This window comes from Adiantum capillus-veneris, chromosome 5, assembly GCF_014529385.1.
Source record: "Adiantum capillus-veneris isolate H3 chromosome 5, ASM1452938v2, whole genome shotgun sequence".
NCBI classification, from domain to species: domain Eukaryota; kingdom Viridiplantae; phylum Streptophyta; class Polypodiopsida; order Polypodiales; family Pteridaceae; genus Adiantum; species Adiantum capillus-veneris.
This window is the reverse complement of record NC_140935.1, coordinates 73,451,150-73,471,747: the sequence shown is the minus strand read 5'-3', so window position 1 is coordinate 73,471,747 and position 20,598 is coordinate 73,451,150. Positions and strand designations below refer to the sequence as shown.

The following is a 20,598-nucleotide window of genomic DNA, read 5'->3' as shown; positions in this document are numbered from 1 at the left end:
CCCCCTTTCCCCTTTGAGAGAGAGGACTTGATAAATGCTAAAACAATTAGATAATTCATGTAATTTATCATTGGACCCCTTTGAAGCCTAGCCAATAGGCTTCAAGCAACACATGAAGGTAACATGGGTAGGGGCCTGACATGTGTCCTTGCTGCCTCTTCAAGTTGGGCTTCCCTTGTGTGTGTGAGTGGGTGTTCTCTCTCTAGCCCCTAGGAAAAGGGCTCGCCCCCCCTCTTGTAGGAATGCTTTTGACTTTTAGGTGATCAAGCACCTTACTCACCAAGCATGACAAAGCACTTGAACTAGGGGGTGTTCCCACAAGCATCTCAGGCAAGCTTCTCAAGGCACCTCAAGTACTTTAATCATGCAGCAAGTCAAGCACCTCAAGCATGGAGCCAGTCAAGCACCTCAAGCATCTTAATCAAGCACCTCAAGCATGAAAAACACCTCAAGCATGACAAGCACCTCGAGCTTGGGTCGGGTTCCCACCTCAAGCTCAGCCCTAGCTTACTTAAGGTCAAAGGACTTTTACACACATTTATTGGAGGTCTTCAATGAAGCTAACCCTAAGGTCTTATGCTCCATTGGTTAGCCTTGCTCTTTGATAGACCATCTCCCTTTTGGGCCCCTTTACCATTGGCCCCGTGTTGAGATAGATCTATAAGCACATACCTATATCTTAACACTTGTTCCCGTTTATTCTCCCACATTAAGTGATTAATTTAATATGAGAAAATCATTTGGGTTAGTTAGATATTAGATTTTATGACATACACATCAAAATATCCCACTTTAAAGTTATGTATGACCTCTCGCCAAATTTCAGAGCCCTAACTGGTAATGGGAATGTTAGTCACAAACATTGAAACCCCCCCCCCCCCCTTCTCCTCCCCCCTTTTTTTTCCCCACTCAAAAACTTGCACCTTGTGGGAATAATTGGATGAGTGCTTTTACAATACACTACCCGACCTGATTGCTTTGTTACATGTACTAATACCTCTTTAACATTCTTTCTCCTATGGGCACAAACCCTATAGCCCTTGTAAAAAATTGAGTGGGAGTTTTTTTTAACCTTGACCTTAATAGGTACTTGGCTTTTAATATTTATAGAATAGACTCCCCCCAATCTGTCGTGGTAATTATTTTCTTGAATTCTCCATCTGTGTCTGCTACTACGGGGGAAGGTGAAGAGTGTCGTTCTCCTCCTTAAACGACTCACGGCTAGCGAGTCGACGATGGACCGAAGGAGGTGACACCTGCGAAAAACCAGAAAAGGGGGGGAGGGGTGGGTGCAAGGCGAGCAGGGTTGGGTGGGGCAAGGGGGGATGCAATGAATGGCTGCGGGCTGGGGGTAGGGTGCACGGGATGGATAGCGAGCAGGGGACGGGCAGAGGGCAGCGCGCTGTGAGCAGGGGGCGGGCATTGGCCAGCGTGGTGTGAGCAGCACGCAGGGGGCGGGCAGCGTGCAGGAGGCACGGTTTGGTTGGGGGGGGGGATGGGGAAGCTTGGCGATGGCGAGGGGGTTGCGGGCAGCAACAGCACGGTTATTTCGAAGCAATATTATATTCAACATGCGAGAACTCATTTAGAAGTACATTGAGAGAATAAGGCTTTGAGAGTTTTCGTCAAGCACGATAGGTGAACCATCTTGAGTTTCACAACAATACATTTTGAAAAAATAAGCTTGCAGAAGAATCAAATGCAAAATGGTAATGTGACCCAAAAATGTCAAGTGAGTTGACTATGTAGTGGCTCCTTGATGATGCTGTAGCTCCTCTAGAGAGCTCCAAATGCATGAAGACTTTGAACATAGGCGAAATTTGAAGAGATACCACGTTGAGTGCTTGTTGGAATTTCTGTTGATTGTGTAAAGCTTTACCTTGAAGAGGTTGAAAGCATTTGCTTGGAAACTCAATTGCCTTGAGATTCAAGTCAAAGGAAGGCCAAACTTGTTTGCTTGAATTACAAAGGTCTCCATGCCCAAAAGAAGGGCTCTCTAGAGTCTGCAGACAAAGGATAGCCCGTCAGAGATGAGGTCGGTGCTCTCAATGTGTTAACCCCAAACTCCCTCAGTTTGAGGAAGGTGTAAGAGTCCTTATGGGCGTGTTCACAACCGGGAGGGGTGTAGGGTACAATAGCTTCTGCACAAGTCACCTAGCTCTAAACAAGTCGTCTTCTTCTGATAGTTGGCTGCACGAGCTGATTCAACCTCTACACGATGGTAATCTGGATCATTTCACTTTCTACCCAAGATATAGGAGTGAAAGAGGTGGCTCAAGTTAAGGTATTATTATGAATTCTACTATATAGTCGAAATGGACCTGATAATAAAGCTTCAGAGAATTCATCACCACCAACTTGTTCTTGCAGTACAATTGGATTGTGGTTTGTGGTTCTTCTTTCCTTATCATTTAATGATTTTATAACAAAATTCCAATCCGCAGGTTGTACACCTCCTCTCTGAGAGTCTTGCACTTCCTTGAGTGCCCCTGTCCTTACTTTGATCTTTCCAGTTCAAACTGTCTCGGTTGTCCAATTCTTCCAAGATGGATTTTCCAATCTTAGTCTTTGCCCTAGTAACCACCATGACATCAATACATCCATTGGGTTCTGGAATACCCTCAATTAGGATACAAGCCGTGCAGTCACAATCATAATGCCTAGGTGTTTCCTAAGTCAGGTTGCTATCTTGCACCTGCTGATCAGTTTGCTGTCTCTCTTTGGGAAAGTCTGCCTTTTTCTCAATCCATTCTTCCTCAGTCCATGTTTCTTCAGTCCACTCTTCCAAAATCACTAAATTAGCTTGACCTGGAGGTCTTTGCTGCTGTTGTGGTGGAAGTGGTTGATTCTGTTCTGGAGGTCGATTATTATTGTTATTGTTGTACCTGATAATAGGGATTCCCCTATCATTTCGATGTCTACACCAAAGTTCACAATCAGGTCCTTGCCTGTGTCCCATAACCCCACAATAATTGCATGGTGACTGTTGCATATTATTTTGATTCCTATTTTGATATCCCCAATTATTAGGATTTTGGTGCAGGTTCCTGATATCTCCTGTTAGCACCCTTAGGAGCTACCACATTTGCAACTGCCTCCCTCATTTTTTGAATAATATATACAGGTCTTCTTCTTGTAAAATCTCGATTATAGTAACAGTTTTCATATTCATGACCAAATCTTTGACAAACCTGGCAATATGGTTTTCCTGACATTCCAATTGATTCATTCCAATTGTCTGCAATTTTGCGTGAATGATTTTGTTAACTGCATCTGCAGTTACTGCTTCCTTTCCTTGCTTCCTTTCATTCTTATGCTTACCCTTATATTTCTTCTGCTTCTTCTTTTCCTGCTTCTTCTTTTTCTTCTTCTTTTCTGACCAATCTTCCTCCTCATCACTATCAGTGTCAACTTCAGTATCCTGATCTGAATCATCAGTTTCTGACTCTGACTCTGACTCTTCTGACTTTGAGTCTGACCCTCAGTCTTTTTCTTCTTCTTCTCCTTGAGTTTGCCTTACCTCCATATCTTCTTTCAGCTCTTGCAACTCCTTCCACCAAATCAATAAAATCTTGTGCATTTGCTAATGGGAGTCTCCCTGCTACTGCACTTCTGAACTCATTTTTGAGTCCGTTACAAAAATAATCTCCCAATTGCTCCATAGAAGGTTGTTTGTGTTGCTTCCAATCTATTATTTAAGTTTCTGAACTCCTGTGTATAATCTTCAACTAACAAATCTTTCTGCTTCAATTTCCTTAACTTCTTTAAAATATCTTCAGGTGTTTTATCCTCCTTGAACCTCAATAGAAATCTCTACCTCAAATCATTATAATCAGCAAAAGCTGCCATGCCATACTGCAAGAACCAATCCATGGCCTTACCCTGCAGTGTTGCTGCAAAATGCTCTTCTTTCACTACATCTGGATGTAACACCTCATAACCACTTGCAGACCATCTTGTTTGAAACTGACCAACATGGCTATCAGCATCTTGAGACTTCTTCCCACTGAACTTTGCCTCTCCCACTTTGGGATTTGGTGCAACCATTGGAGGTATTGGAAGTGTTTTGAGTATTCTTATCGTGAATGGATTAAAAGATAAAGTACCTGTTCCTGCTGGTACAAATTGCAATTGTCTTCTTGCCCTTAAGATTGTCTGAGTGAGCAGTACATTAACCAATTGTCCCAAAAGTGGTTCTGCTGTGGGAGGAGTTGTTTGTTTGCCTCCTTGGTTTGTAGGTGTCTTGAAGTTTAGTCCCCGCCCCAACAATTTCTTCTCTTGCAGCAAGTCCCCTTAAAGGTTCTTCCTGGTCATCTGTACTCGACTCTTCTTCCTGTCTTCCCCTTGCAGCAAACTCTTTCCTCAGTCTAAACCTTGTGCCTTATGAGTGTTGTGGTAAATTGGACCCTCGCCCTAACCCACTCATACATGGTTTCTTCTTTTCTGTCTTAAATACTGTACGAACACCTTCTTTTCATACAGATTGTAACATGAAGGTAAATTGCATGCCCCATAAGGTAAAAATGAAGTAACTACCTTGTCAGCTATCGCAATTTTGACTTCCCTTGGCAGATTCGGGAAGAACTCCTCCAAGAATTTGGTTGCATACTCCTCAGACTCTTCCTGTGGGGTTATCCAATTTGAGAATTCCCTCAGGTGGTCTATGTCTACTTGCATCTTAGTTTCCTGCCTTATTCCTGACTGCCATATGGTTCAGGTTGAACTCGAACCGAAAGCAGGATCGCCAAAGTGCTAGGGGCTAACCGCCCTAACTGTATTTCAGTGCAGGTACCCATTAAAACTCATCTTACACTACACTACTGCATAAGAAAATACTGAAGAACACAATAAATAGAGAAGAGAAGGCACTGCATTACTCAATGTTCATCAACAAAGGTACCCATTAAAACTCATCTTACACTACACTACTGCATAAGAAAATACTGAAGAACACAATAAATAGAGAAGAGAAGGCACTGCATTACTCAATGTTCATCAACACACAAATGCTTACAAACAGTATTGAGAATAGTACGACTGCATAAGGAAAAAGACTAACTGTCGAATTGCAAGACAGCCCCAAGAACTTAACTGCTCGTGTTGCTAAATTGGCTTTATCAAACAGGAAAATAATTCAAAATGAATTATTGGATTTATAAGTGAGAAGGGTTTTCTCACTTGGAACACTAAGAAAAATAATTCTAAATGAATTATTGGAATTTTAAGTGAGAGGGTTTTTCTCACTAGAGACATCCGAGTACAGGAGTATTCCTAGTGCGTCATTCAAAGTAATGACGGGAGCACTGTGAACGGGAATATTTGTAAGGCCACTAGGAACAGGTACTTCTGATGCGTCACATCGGATGGGTGACAGGGAGCATCGGGAAGAAGTATCCGACCATCCAGGAACGGACATCTCTAATGCGTCATAGGATGGGTGACATAGAGCATCGTGAAGGGGATTGTACCATAAGTTCGGTAGGAAAGGACTAGGTGATGGGTATTCCTGATGCGTCACAAGGTGGGTGACGGGTGCATCGGTAAGGGGATATCCATAGTCGAGAGGAAATCCGAACTGGAAAAGAGGAATATGCGTAAAGATGCAAGCGCAAGAATAAAGATGGGTTCTGAGAAGCTTTTCTTAAAAAGCGGAATGTTTTAACGAGTTTTTCGGGAAGAGCAGACGCTTTCCCGCGAGGAATCTATGTTTGCATTGCATTCGTGCATGTGGTTGCATCCAAGGACGCCTGGGAAGTGCTGTGAAAGCATTGTTTTTAACTTTTAAGGTTTTATTGAGTTTTTAGGCAGGTTCTGACCAATTTTAAAAATATGCCGGCCGTCCACTTAATAAGTGGGCAGCCACTTAGAAAAATAAAGCAACAAAACCAACCAGCGAATTCTCTCTCCCTATTTCGGGTAGAACAGAAAAAAAAAAAAAAAAACGGCCGCGATCTCTCCGCGAGCAGCTATTCGTGCCGTGGTGAAGGAGCTATAAAAGCACCACATGCCCTCGCCGAAGAGAGGGTTGCCAGCGCCAGCAAGAGAAGACTCTGCCGCCAGAAGACGCGAGAGATCGCGAGACTACGAAGCACGGAAGTCGCTTTTCCCGCACAAGAGCGACAGGTATCTATTGTGGATTCGCCATACGAATTGTTGTCGCGTGTTTGCGTGTGTGCTTACAAGTACTTCATCGCGAAGGGGAAGCGAGAAGGCTTCGGCCTACGCTTCGGAATTCCAGAAACGGAATTCGGAAATTGTCTGCGGAGTCTCAACTCCGAGTACAGATGGAAAAAGGATTGAGAGCTTGTCTCTCGGATTTCCCTTACGGGAAGGAACGACCATCGAGCCAGAGATTTAGAACGGAGGGGTTTTCTCCGGTTCTTGTGCTTGTAAAAAGATTCTCCCTAATAAAGAATACTCTTTAAGGGGGGGGACCAACCCATCTTCTTGTCCCCAGTACTGTGTCGATCTTCTCTCTCTCTCTCTCTCTATTTATTTCTCTCTGTATCCTTTGGCTTCAGTATTAAGTGATAAATTCTATTTATCCGAGTATATTTTATATTGTTATGCGCTCCCGTTTGTGATAATGGTATCAGAGCATGGTCTCCTCTCTTTCTCTGTAAAGGAGGACGACTCTGGGAAGATACGGGAAGAAGCCATGACAAGCCAAGAGAGAAGTAAGCAGGCGGAACCCTAAGTCCTGCAAGGAAATGCTCGCAGAGTTGGAATTTTTTTTTTCTCTCTGCAAGAAGTCGACATAAGACTTGGGATTCTCTGAGAAGGCGACAAGAGCATGATGCTCAAGAACCTAGAGAATCCAAGGAGCGGAATGCTCGAGATCCTTCAGAATCCAGAAAATATCCATGAACGTCAATCCAGAACTATAGCCATGAAATCCCGCCATTTTGGGAAGGATACGAAGAAGGTCTTTAGACCTCAGAACACTCCGGTCAAGTTTGATACTTTTGACGGATGGGAAGATGTCCCAAAAGCTAACGCTTTCATTCGACAGTTTGAAGTTGCCTTTGCAAGCGGCAATTTCTAAAAAAAGCGTCGAAGAGCAAGGTAGTACCGTACGTACATACGGATGACATCCGTACGGTACGTCCGTACAGTACGGATCTGTACCGTACGGATTGCATCCGTACGTTGCAGTATTTTTAAAAAAAAAATTTGGCCAGCGCGTGTGGCGTCCGTTGCAGCGATAGGGTAGCGTTTTATTTTTTCAGTAAAGCTCTTTACAGAGAGCGTGCGCTTCTGTAAAAGTTGCAGAGCAGGTGCAGAGCAAGTGCAGAGCAGGTCTGTGAGCGCCTTTCTTGCGAAGAAAACACCATGCCTCGCGAAGCCAACCCCCTCTGGAACATTCACACTAATGTCATTGAGATTGTGAAGACTCTAGGGCAATCCGGATCAGGTACACGACGTTGGCAATGCAAGTATTGTGGGATGCAGAAGACCAGTACGGTCACTCGTGTCGTCAGGCACTTGACGGCAATAGGATGTATAGCCAATTGTGGAGCATGCAAGAAGGTGCCGCCTGCTGTAAAAGATCAACTGATTGCAGAAAAATTTCCAGCAATGGCAGGAGTAAACAAAGGTAGGGGAAAACAATCTACACAAGATGCTCTTCAGGATGCCCTTCTCGGAGACCTTGGGGAGACGGACACTCAAGATCAAACGGTGGGAAGTAGTGAACCTAGTGCATAGGCTCAGTCTAACAGGAAGAGGGCTCGTGTCATGCAAGATGTTGAGGATGTGTTTTCTGAGGATGTTAATGATACGGAGGATGTCACAGGGCCTAGGCAGACCACCTTGCCCTCGCGTGTGCATACTCAATCTTGGATCAAGGAGCGACAAAAGGTGGCGGAGATGGAGATTGCTCGCACTCTTATTGAGTGCAACATCTCCTTCAATGTATTGAGGACTGACCAATGGAAAAGGATGGTGAAGGCTATTGCTCAGGTTGGTCCCACAGATACATGGACTGGCTTAGAGTACAAGAAAATGCGCACGACAATGCTTGATGAGCAAAAGGCTTTGATTGACAGGGCTTTGGTTCCAGTGAAGGTAGGATGGAAACAATTTGGGTGCACAATCATTTCAGATGGTTGGAGTGACATACGTCGACGACACATCATCAACATTCTTGTGTCATCTTGCCTTGGCACATATTTTTTGCGAGCTGTGGATGCAGGGAAGGCAGGGGAACATATCACAGGTCAGTTCATTTACACGCACGTTCGGCAGGCCATTAAAGACGTTGGCGCAGAGAATGTGGTACAGGTTGTCACTGATAATGCATCAAATTGCAAAGCAATGGGTGACTTGATTTCAACAGAGTTTCCATCCATAGTTTGGACCCCCTGTGCTGCACATTGCCTTGATTTACTCATGGAGGGGATAGGGAAACTCCCTTGGGTGCTGCCTATTGTGTCTGATGCAACAAAGATCACCACTTTCGTCCGCAAGAAGCACCAAGCACTTGCCATCTTTAGGAGCCACAGCCAGTTGGATATGGTACGGCCTTCAAAAACCAGGTTTTCCTATATGTATTTGGTGCTCCATAGGCTCTTCAAGCTAAGGGATTCCCTGATGCAAACAGTGGTGGATCCCAAATGGAGAGACATGCACAATTCCCAGCAGGAGAACACTAAGTACATCCAGAGGCGTGTTCTTGATGAGAGCTTTTGGACAGAGGTGCAGTCTCTCACAGTGGCTTTGCAGCTTGTTCACGTGTTGCTGCGTGTCACGGATATGGAGGGGTCCACACTAGGGCTGGTTTACCATCTATTCTTGCAGATGAAGAGCCACATTAGAGAGTGTCCTTCTTTGTCTCAGCAGCGGTATGTTTCCTTGATTGCATCATTGACAATTGTTGGCAATTGTTTTTTTTTAGATAGCTCGGACCTGCTACACTGAGATGCTTCTTTTTTGATGGATGTGTGCAGACGAGATGACATACTGGCTATTGTGGAGAGTCGGTGGACGTTCATGAGCCGTCCTATACATGGAATGGCTGCATGTCTCCATCCTCTCTACAAAAAGCCAGAACTATTCCATGATAGAGATTTGCTTGCAATACGCGATTCATACATCTCGTTGAGGTATGACGAGGACACACAACTGGAGATTGATGCTGAGATGACGAGCTTCATCAACAGCTTAGGTCCTTCCTTTGTGCGGCCTGTGGCACTGAGACAGGAGGCCACCAAGTTTCCTTTGACTTGGTGGCAGAGCTATGGGAGACAGGGTCTTCCCAAGCTTACGGATCTTGCATTACGCCTACTTTCGCAGGTAAATACGAAACCTAAACCATTGCCACTTTTGCATGTAAATACTAAACCCTAAATCATTGTAATTTCCCAATTGAAGGATTGCTCTGCGGGTGCTTGTGAGCGCAACTGGAGTGCCTACTCATTGATCCACACCAAAATACGCAATAGGCTAAGCACTGCGCAACTAGAGAGGTTGGTTTACTGTAGAGCCAACATGAAGCTTGTGCGAGCCTACCATGCTTTGGGGACACCAAAGCAGGTAATATTAAATATGTGGTTTTGTTGACTCGTCGATTTTACTTATGATGATATGATCGAACTCTTTGTAACGTACGTTCGGTTTTTTCTATGAGCAGGTAGATCCCACGGATGTTAAGATGGTGCCTGATTCCACTATAGAGAACATTGAGCAGCAGACGAGAGATGAGCAGGAGGAGATTCTTCGACTACTTCATAGAGAGTTGGAGAGTGTGGATCGACGAGTGACCAGATCGCGAGCACGGGCATACAACATTCCACTCCTAGAGCGAGCTCCAGATCCAGATATTGCACGACGTGAGAGCATTCGCAAAGGAAAGCTTCTTGTCCGCAAAGCACAAGTACGTGCAAATGAGGCGGTTCGTCTCATTCACGCCACAGAGGAGGAGGATCTTGAGGATGTTGCAGAGCAGCCACAGGTGTCTATGGTTGTGGAGCCAGAGTACGACGACGAGGGCAATGTCTTGTCACATGGAGACATTCTCTCCTCTGCAGAGAGCTCATCTTCATTCGATGATGAGTTCTAAGCTAGTTGTCTTGGGAGAGAGAGACTTGAGTCTCTTGATTGAGGACTCCATTGGGTTTTTTCTAGTATTATTCATGCTATGTATTAGTTTTAACTTTTGGCATTTGCACCTTGCTAGTTTATGAGCTTTTGTAGTTGGCATCAGACATTGGTCATGATTGCTATGTCATTCTCATTGGTCATGATTGATATGCCATTTTCATACCGGGATGATTGTAGTGTTGAGTTTTGTATTTGCAGTTTTTTAATCATCATTAGTCAATCTTTGGATCTTCACCCTTGTATGATCATTGATGTACATTGTCTCTTACCTTACAATGCTATGTTTCTTTTTAGATTATGGTATCGAGTCTGTCATACTATTACTGAAATCGGGTATTGTGTCCCATGTTCGTATATGGACCATGGTAGGTCACTTGATTGATGTTTAATGCAGGTAGGCCTTTTCATTTAGCCATATAGATTGATAGTTTATATATTTGTGGGCTTCTTTTGTGAAATTTCAAATGTTTTTCCTAATTTTTAAGGGTTTTTTACCAATAGTGCGTATTTTTACGTACCTTAAACCTCAATCCATACAGGACTGCGTACCTTACATACCGAATACGTACAATATTTTACGTTTGGTTCCACCTTGTCGAAGATGAGGCACGTGATTAAACACCTCAAGGGGATTGCAAGTACTTGGTGGTATACCAAAGCTCTGCAAGGAACTTACAACAAGACTTGGATTCAATTCAAGGCTGAGTTTTTCAACAAATTTTTTTCCTCTACGCTTTGAGGAAGGCATCCAAGAAGATTAGGGTCGGTTTGCCCAATAGGAACACGAGTTATTCCAAGCAAGTAGTGGTTCACTCTTGCCAAGGTACCTCCACTCTCGACACTCTTCGAGGAAGGAAAGATGAAGAAATTCAACGAAGGACTTTTGCCCGAATTTTGTAAACCCATTTGCAAAATACTTTGTAGCAGATGGTAGATGGTAGAGTCAGCAATAAAAGCTGAAAGTGTACACCTTAGTGTACATAGAATCCAATCCCCGTAGTGGGACGGGAACCATTGAACACAGAAACAATGAATTTTTGTTACCTCTCCTCGAAGGATACGTTGCTATCCGGAGAAAGTTTGGAGTAAGGGAATTCAATCTAACTCCTAAGTTTTTGAATAGAAGACCCTCAAACTTTAAGTGAGAGGGTAGGTCTTTGATCAAAGTTAAATCTTTGAGGAACTCATAAACTGCGTATTGCTTTTATGCACGAGTCTAATTAGGACAATCACTCTCGAGTGTTTATGAGAGTAAGGGTGAGTTAGAACATTGTTTTATACGATGAACTGCTTTGCTTAACCATCCAGAAGGTCCATGATTGATCTGGTATCCGGTAGTTCTCCAACAGATTACTTGCTGGTAGGAAATTATGAAGGAACCATTCTGAGCTTTCAAGCAAAGAAAAGCTTTCATGAAGCTTGAGTACTCTTTAAGCCCACACCCCCTACCCGGTAAGGGAAGATATGGTAGTGCTTTTCGCACAAGTGAAGGAATACTCTCTTTACGAGGGAAGGAACAAGTGACGACTACTGCCGTGCTCGAGGAATCCAGGGATTGAAATCCTAGTTTATTTGATGAGCGGGTTTTGCTCTAAGATTGAGCCAAGGGATCCTTAGGTTAAGAGTCTTCGCTCTAAGGATCTTACGAAGGGAAGTAAATTCCCAGGCTCACTGAAACTTATGTACACCTTTGGGTACATGGATAACACACGAAGATGCAGACCTATGCCTAGGAACTGGACGAGAGTTTGTTATACTCTCTTGAGCGCCTTTTTGTGCACCAGGATACTCCGACACGAGAATCTCTATTTGAGATGTGTTCGGTAGAAGGAATTTGAGTTTCTCTAGGAAGAAGAGGTTTTCTGATGGTCGTTGATCATTGAGTATGCTATGTGCTTTTACCATTATAGTAGCAACTTTTGGTTGCGGTATATGTTTCTCCATGAGCATGTCAAGTAGCATTTACACGCTGCTGGAATAAATTCGAACTATTCTGTTCGTAAGAATATAATTCGCCAACCGTTTCAAAATGGTAAGAATTACATATGGGAGAACATCCTTGAGAATCAAAGAGGGTTCGCTCTATTGTGAACTAGGTTTGAACGTACGTTCAGAAAATGCTATGGCTAGAATCCTACCTGCCTGAGATTTTGCAAGGCGTCATTGATGCTTGCAAGGAGGAAAGATTGGAAGGAAGTGCGCCGTGCACAAGGAATCTTCGGACTGGAACCGTCCGCCTACGTTGAGCGACAGCCTGGAATAAGAACCTTCTTTAAGGTGATTGCAAATTGTGGAAGAAAGACATCGAACTTTCTATGACTTGGGCATTCCCTATGTGGGAGGACACAAGAGGTTTAATACCCTCTGGACTAACAACGTAGGATTATGCGCAAGGACAAATACCTAGATTGATTTCTAGGAAGATTATTCTTCTCGAATTTGAGAAGACAGAATCAAGTTAACAGAGTCTTAGATAAGGAAACTTTGGATCAGAACAATTGGCCTACCCAAAGCAAAGGCCCGGAATAAGAACTTACTTTGGTAAGATGACACACTTGTTCTGCCATAGGAAGATTCACATGAGCTTAATGCTCTCGACATGCCCTATGCGGGAGGACACAAGAGGTTTAATATCCTCGGGACTAATAGCGCAAGGTTATGCGCAAGGACATAGACCTAGATTGATTTCTAGGAGGTTTATTCTTCTCGAAATTGAGAAGGTGGAATTGAGTTAACAGATTCTCGGATGAGGAAACTTCCAATCTGTTGGAAAGATGCGAATGACGAGTTCTTACATGGCTCGTAACTTTAATGAAAGGTGAAGGATATCCTCGAGGTCCTAGAGGAAAGACATGAACCGGTAAGGTAAGTATTGAATTATTGAATTTTTGTTTAATTAAATTTTTAAGTTCTCTTTTTTAGAAAGGACTAGCTCAACTCACCATTGAGCAAGATTTGGAATCTTTCCAGTTTCTCCCAGGCAGTTCAGTTGTACCTCTACAGTTGAGGACAACTGTTTATAAGTGAGAGGGATGTTGCTAAATTGGCTTTATCAAACAGGAAAATAATTCAAAATGAATTATTGGATTTATAAGTGAGAAGGGTTTTCTCACTTGGAACACTATGAAAAATAATTCTAAATGAATTATTGGAATTTTAAGTGAGAGGGTTTTTCTCACTAGAGACATCCGAGTACAGAAGTATTTCTAGTGCGTCATTCAAAGTAATGACGGGAGCACTGTGAACGGGAATATGTGTAAGGCCACCAGGAACGGGTACTTCTGATGCGTCACATCGGATGGGTGACAGGGAGCATCGGGAAGAAGTATCCGACCATCCGGGAACGGACATTTTTGATGTGTCGTAGGATGGGTGACATAGAGCATCGTGAAGGGGATTGTACCGTAAGTTCGGTAGGAAAGGACTAGGTGATGGGTATTCCTGATGCGTCACAAGGTGGGTGACGGGTGCATCGGAAAGGGGATATCCATAGTCGAGAGGAAATCCGAATTGGAAAAGAGGAATACGCGTAAAGATGCAAGCACAAGAATAAAGATGGGTTCTGAGAAGCTTTTCTTAAAAAGCGGAATATTTTAATGAGTTTTTCGAGAAGAGCAGACGCTTTCCCGCGAGGAATCTATGTTTGCATTGCATTCGTGCATGTGGTTGTATCCAGGGACGCCTGGGAAGTGCTGTGAAAGCATTTGTTTTAACTTTTAAGGTTTTATTGAGTTTTTAGGCAGTTTCAGACCAATTTTAAAAATATGCCGGCCGTCCACTTAATAAGTGGGCAGCCACTTAGAAAAATAAAGCAACAAAACCAGCCAACGAATTCTCTCTCCCTATTTCGGGAAAAAAAAGAAAAAAAGAAAAAAAAAAAACGGCCGCGATCTCTCCGCGAGCAGCTATTCGTGCCGTGGTGAAGGAGCTATAAAAGCACCACATGCCCTCACCGAAGAGAGGGTTGCCAGCACCAGTAAGAGAAGACTCTGCCGCCAAAAGACTCGAGAGATCGCGAGACTACGAAGCACGGAAGTCGCTTTTCCCGCACAAGAGCGACAGGTATCTATTGTGGATTCGCCATACGAATTGTTGTCGCGTGTTTGCGTGTGTGCTTGCAGGTACTTCATCGCGAAGGAGATGCGAGAAGGCTTCAGCCTACGCTTGGGAATTCCGGAAACGGAATTCGGAAATTGTCTGCGGAGTCTCGACTCTCAACTCCGAGTAGAGACGGAAAAAGGATTGAGAGCTTGTCTCTCGGATTTCCCTTACGGGAAGGAACGACCATCGAGTCAGAGATTTAGAACGGAGGGGTTTTCTTCGGTTCTTGTGCTTGTAAAAAGATTCTCCCTAATAAAGAATACTCTCTAAGGGGGGGGACCAGCCCATCTTCTGGTCCCCAGTACTGTGTCGATCTTCTCTCTCTCTCTCTCTCTCTATTCTCTCTATATCCTTTGGCTTCAGTATTAAGTGATAAATTCTATTTATCCGAGTATATTTATGCTCCCGTTTGTGACAGCTCGCCTACAACTAATCCCCTTCAATCATCAACCATTGGCTTAAGGCTCAAAGGTTCCAACCTTAGTTACAAACAAAAGTAAATAGACTAACACTGATGTATAGGGCGGTAACAATGCTCTTTGGAGCCAACCTCAATTATGACATGCTTTAGGTGTTAATGAACTCCGCGGACTTGTACTCGCCCGATGTGTCCACAGATTTCAAAAACACATTGCCATGAATAAAGCATGCAAAAAAATTGATGACAGGTCTCTTTCTTGTGCCATACCAATTATCACAAACTATGATGCATCCGCATCTCTTCTACTTATCCACACCTCCATGAGCTCATGTTCAATACATTTGACTTCATTTTTCCAACTCTTTGGTACACAATGCATAGTAAGTTGGAGGCGCATACGGACCTGCATGTCCAATTGCCTTCACCATATTCACATAAAAATGACTCCTCACCCTTCAACAAGGGACGTCCTTTGCATAAAAGGAGCAACACAATGCAATGTTTGCTTGCCCCATGCATTTGCAAACCCCCCCCCTTTGGCCCTCTTTCTCATGTGAGCTTGACTTGATGATCCCACATTTCCACTTGCATGTGCACGCACTTGTCTGATTCCACACCTTGAGATACATTTTAATCTAGATCATCGACCATAGCCTCTTGGCCTTGTGCTATGCTAGACGCATCCGCATGCAACCTCCTGTCACAAGGTGGGCACCACGTGCCAATAGAAAAGAACAGACTGAACACACTTTTAGGACTTCAATAACAACTGAACTGAAAGAGAGAGAGACGACATGCGACACCGAGTGGCTGAAATTCCACCCCAGAGAGTATTGGCCCCAAACCTTGGCGCCCCTTTCGGTATTTCTTTATATTACTGCCGATTCACAAAGTACAACAGCCAAGGAGCACCTGCTCTGCAATCTGCGCGCTAAAAAGTGCCAGAGAGGGTCCCCAAGGCTCATATTTAAAGGCCCAAAGCCTAAAAGCATCAAATATGAAAAGCTGACCCCAAAAAAATCACTTTCCTAAAATTTCGGGATTTCCCTAAAAATCCGCCGCGAATTCCGGGACGTCCGTACAGGTGCCACGATCATATTTTGATGTGCAAAGTCTTTTGAGTGTGTTTTGCTTTATTTTTAATGCCTTTATGTCACTTGGGTCCCCATCGGACGGGGTCCCCATAAGTTGGTAGGACTTCTTCTTCTGTTGCTTATTCTTCTTAGGGTTTCTAGAATTAGGGTTTGCAGGTTTTAGGGTTAGGGTTTCCAGAATTAGGACTTGCAGGTTTTAGGGTTAGGGTTTCCATAATTAGGGTTTCAACAGTTAGGGTTTTTGGCAGAAATTAGGGTTAGGGTTTCTGCTCTCGGGCAACCACATCATCTTGGCTCCATTTTTTAGGCTTTGACACGTAAGCACCTCCTACATATATCTTTTATATTCTCTGAACATTGGTCACATTTTCAACACCAAAGCCACTCAAACCGAGCATATGTGTAATGTGTTGAGGGTCTCCATCCCAATGGTGTGGGCAAAACTTGCATTGACATGTGTATTGCCTTATCTCAAGGGACTTCACCACAAGGTTGTTTCAAGACGTACGTATGGATCTTATCAATACCGTATGATCCGTACAAGCCTTTTTTTTGTTGTTTTTGTTTAATTTTGTTTTTGTGGAAGATAAGGCCACCAAATTGTAGCGTGACGGTTTTTGAACCATTCCGTACACTTTTAGACACACAATCGGAGAGCAAATTGGTGTTTTTAGTATTGGTGTGTTATTTCAGATCTCATTTGAGCTTTGATATGCTTGTTCAATCATCAATGTCAAATGAAGTCTCTTGCAGTAGTTACATAGTATGTAGATGTCTTGCAAAACATATCTTTAAACGTCTCTAGTAGCTGTTGCCTTTTCTCTTGTCTTTTATTTGAAATGTCCTAGAAACTCTAGTAAATTGAGGTTTTTTTACAAGAGCACGTATTTTTATGTACATAAAAATATTTTATGTATGGAACAACGTACAGTACGTACAAATCCGCCACGTATAGTACGTTTGGAACTACCTGTGAAGTAGTCACATACTGCCACTCTAAATGCTTCCTGCGGCCCATCTCTCACAAATTGGCCTACTTGGGAGTTGGAGCTCACGAGTCATGACTCACATTGCATGGTGCAAGCAAGAGGCTTTTGCCCAAAACCATGGTCCTCGGGAGGTTGTGTCACCTTTTGTGGCTCGAAGCCTCAAGAGCTTGCACAGATTGTAGGTTTCTAGAAGCACAATCAACGCTTGCAATTTTCCAAGTCAAGAAGAAGCCTGCAGCTTGCGATCGCTGAAAATGCCCAAATTTTACCCCCACTTAGAGCATCGTATGGTATTCCGTATCGTATGCATTTGTAGCGGACATATGGAACGGTATGGTATAGATATAAACACATGGAAGTTCCCCCCTGAGTTCCCCTCCGCCCCTCCCCCTCCGCCTCCTTCCTCCTCTTCCCCTCCTCGCCCTTCTTCCTCTACCGCTCCCCGACTCCCCACTCCTTCTCCAGCTACCCCCCCTGCTTCCACCTCTCCTCCCGCTTCTACCCCGCAGTCGTCCTAGGGGGTAGGACCATCCTCGTTTGCTAGGAGATCTCTTGGTAGCGCCTTTGCCATGAGTCGCTTGGCGAGAGACGGACAACCTTTCTTGCGAAACCCCCTTCTGGTGTCGACGTCTCTCTTCGCAGTAGTTGCTCGTGGGCTGATGAGTTTTGACATCCGTCGTCGGTGGGACTTTTTTGCCTGCAACTTCACACGTTTTCTCGGCGACCCTTCACCAGACTTTGAGGCAGCCTGCGTCAGAGTTCATGTACTGTTCCTTGCAGCTAGGGGGATAGAGGCCTTGGACTCAGCAGTTAATTTCTCTTTTCCCCTGTGTGGCAGGGACCAGCCTGAGTGGACTTTGGACTCAATGTTGGAGTGGCTGCAAGCACAGGCCCTTGAGTTCTCTCACCGCATGGGAGACTTAGGGGTTATAGACTTGGTTCAGACTTTGTGGCCGTTGGCCAAGTTCTCAGTGACACCTCCAGACTCGGTAGGATGTAGACACATTGTGGTTCACTTCTTTGCTGACATGTAGAGCCCGCCTTGCTATGTACACATACATGAGGACTCCTGGACAAAGGAGGTTGCCTTGCGCATGGACCATTCTTCTTGGGCTTGGGCTAGACACTCTTGGCAGTCACACCTATCTCGGGGGCGCTCGGATGCGGATTATTCCCCATTTAAGCTAGCGTCGAAGATAGCACGGTTAGCTGCTGCTGTTGCAGCATCAGTTCTCTCTCGCTCTCCATGACGATCGTCTCATGGAACGTGCAGGGATTAGGTGGGCCCCAGTTTTAGCGCCAGAGGGGCCGACTACGTCAAGAGCTTCAGCGATGCCTTGTGGGAGGAGGGATTGGCCTTCTTATGCTACATGAGCATCATCTGTGTGAGAGCCGCATTAGACAATGTGGTCAGCTTTTGCGTGGACGGTATGAGACATTCTGGTTAGCTGCATTTGGACGTGGTGGCATCCAGGGAGGGGTATGTATGACTATTGTAGACTCGTGGCAGCAGGCCATTGTGGACGGAGGTATACTATGCAAGTTCAGGGTTGCCTCTTGGGCTTCCCGAACATTTATGCGCCCAATGTGGCGAGTACATGTGCTGAGTTTTTGTAACAGACTTGGACACTCCAAGTCAAGAATCTACCGCGACAGCACCAAATAACCACTTCAAAACGGTTCACAGTTCACAATTGATTCACACTGGCCCGGCGGAGTTCCGTGCCTAGAGCTATTGGCGCCAAAGACTGGTGCCCCTTTCGGTATTTCTTTTTGTATTAATCCGAGTTCAAAGTACAAGAGTGCGGGCAGGCGCTCACACTCAGACTCTGCGTCCAGATGCTTTGAGTTGTGAGTGGCCTACCCACTTATTTAAAGAGTACAAGGGTTGCCAAAAGCATAGCCCCAAAAGCTGAAAATCAAAAGCTTCAAGTAAAAGCTTTGAAAATAAAGCAAAAGTTCTTCCTCTCTCTTTCTTTTAATAAATAAAGCAAAGAGGCTTTCTCTTTCTCTCTCTTGCTAAAGTAAAGCAAAGAGGGTTCTCTCTCTCTCTCTCTCTCTCTCTCTCTCTCTCTCTCTCTCTCTCTCTCTCTCTCTCTCTCTTTCTCAGCAATTTGCGTAGAAAAAGCAACGCCAAAAAGCTGCCCAGCTTTCCGTAAATCATGTTGATGTCCAGCAAATTAGGGTTAGGGTTAGGACAGAATTAGGGTTTTTGGTTTTAGGGTTAGGGTTTCAACAGAATTAGGGTTTTTGGTTTTAGGGTTAGGGTTTCTGGCAGGCACGTCATCACTTTGTGACATGCCCCTCTCTTGAAAGCATTGTAATCGCACTCAATTACGCCTGCAAAACAGACAGAGGCCATAAACCGTCTTACCAGACACTGACTGTTAGTACCTACGTACTAGGAACACACATCTAGCACATGTACCAATCGATAGTCACATCACAGGACATCACTAGACATCACAGGACATCATAGGACATCACATGACATTCAACATTCATTCGGATCTTAGACCATGATTTATCGGCAATGTAGGTAGCAATCGCATCTAGATCTAGTCGGGACCTCATAGATGCCCGATTGACTAACCCCTATTGCAACCATGTCTATTCGAGATCATTTAGACCGAAATGCTGCAGTTATTTCGTCTATCAGTTCCTGCACTTAAAAACAAGTCAAGCACAAATCAGTTTGATATTCAGGAATTCCATTTCATAAAGTCATCCAGCAGAATACTGTCAGCCAAAGAGACATCAGTGACTCTAGTATTCAGAAATCGAGGCATCTGTTGACAAAGGAGTGGAGTAACTCCCCTCTTGTGCAAACCCATTGCACCAGACCTTCGCCCAAGCTGAATTCTGGGTTCCATTTGGAATAGACTATGCTAAACCAAAAGCTTCAAGGTAAAGATTCACATTCTGAGGAATATCTGCTAGGTCTTTCTCCTCCATTTGCTTCGCATCCAATGCGAAGTAGGTCTTGAATTTAACCAGAAACCGTCAGTTCGCTTTACCTTCTTACTTTATTTATGTGCCAATGTCTGTTCTGGAACGAGTATCTGCTCGTTTTCGTCCATTTCGGGTTGTTCATCATCAGGCACATCGCCTTGGAAAGGCTTCAAGAGACTCACATGAAAAACATTGTGAATCCTCCAAGTATTGGCAGCTTTAGTCCAACGGAGATGTCATTCATCTTTTCGGAAAACTTGGAAAGGTCCACACTATGTCATGCTAAGCTTTCAAAGAAGCCGCTCCTTTCCCCTTTGTTTTCTTTCTCGGTCGTGCCTTCCCATAATGTAAGAGCACCCAATCCTTCTCCTTCAATTTCAAATCGCGACAATGGCGATTTGCGGCCTTTTTTTGTCTTTCCTGAAATTTCTGCAAAGCCTTCCGGACCAAGTCCCTCGTGAACTGGTCGGCTTCAAAGAAAAATCTTATCTTTCGCTAAGGAAGGGTAGAACCTTCGTAGCAAATTCAAAAATCTCAAATGGTATCTTCCCTATCAAAGAGTCAAACGTGTTTCTGTAAGCATATTCCACCAAAGGTAAAAAAACCTTTCCCAAGTAGTCTTCTGATCCAACCAAGAAGACTTCAACAAAGCCAGTACCACTGAATTAGCAATCTCTGATTGCCCGTTAGTCTGCGGGTGGAACGAGAACTGCAACCGCGTGCCTATGTTCTCCCAAATAGCCGTCCAAAACAAACTCATGAACCTGGGGTCCTGTCGGAGACAATCGTCTCAGGCATGCCACGTAATCTGAAGACCTGGGCAATAAACAATCGTGCCCACGCTGTGTTCTTGGGAGATGAAATCCATTGCAGTACTTTTCCAGGGTGGGTGGTATGGGTAAAAGGCTGTAACAATCCCTGTGCTTTATGCCTGTCAAAC

General features: G+C 44.3%; 3 protein-coding genes across 12 annotated transcripts in view; all 3 read left to right on the top strand.

The window, feature by feature from the left end:
• LOC147457523 (uncharacterized) overlaps window positions 1–20,598 on the top strand; it is a 57,034-nt gene that overhangs the window by 18,026 nt on the left and 18,410 nt on the right. The window lies entirely within an intron of this gene.
• On the top strand, window positions 1,464–9,493 carry LOC147457525 (uncharacterized). The gene has a single exon (XM_086512391.1). It carries the CDS (start codon window positions 7,738–7,740, stop codon window positions 8,917–8,919), a length of 1,182 nt encoding a protein of 393 aa, XP_086368517.1. The 5' UTR covers window positions 1,464–7,737; the 3' UTR covers window positions 8,920–9,493.
• On the top strand, window positions 9,597–18,809 carry LOC147457524 (uncharacterized). Its single transcript, XM_086512392.1, has one exon. The coding sequence runs from the start codon at window positions 9,653–9,655 to the stop codon at window positions 10,058–10,060; it is 408 nt and encodes a 135-aa protein (XP_086368518.1). The 5' UTR covers window positions 9,597–9,652; the 3' UTR covers window positions 10,061–18,809.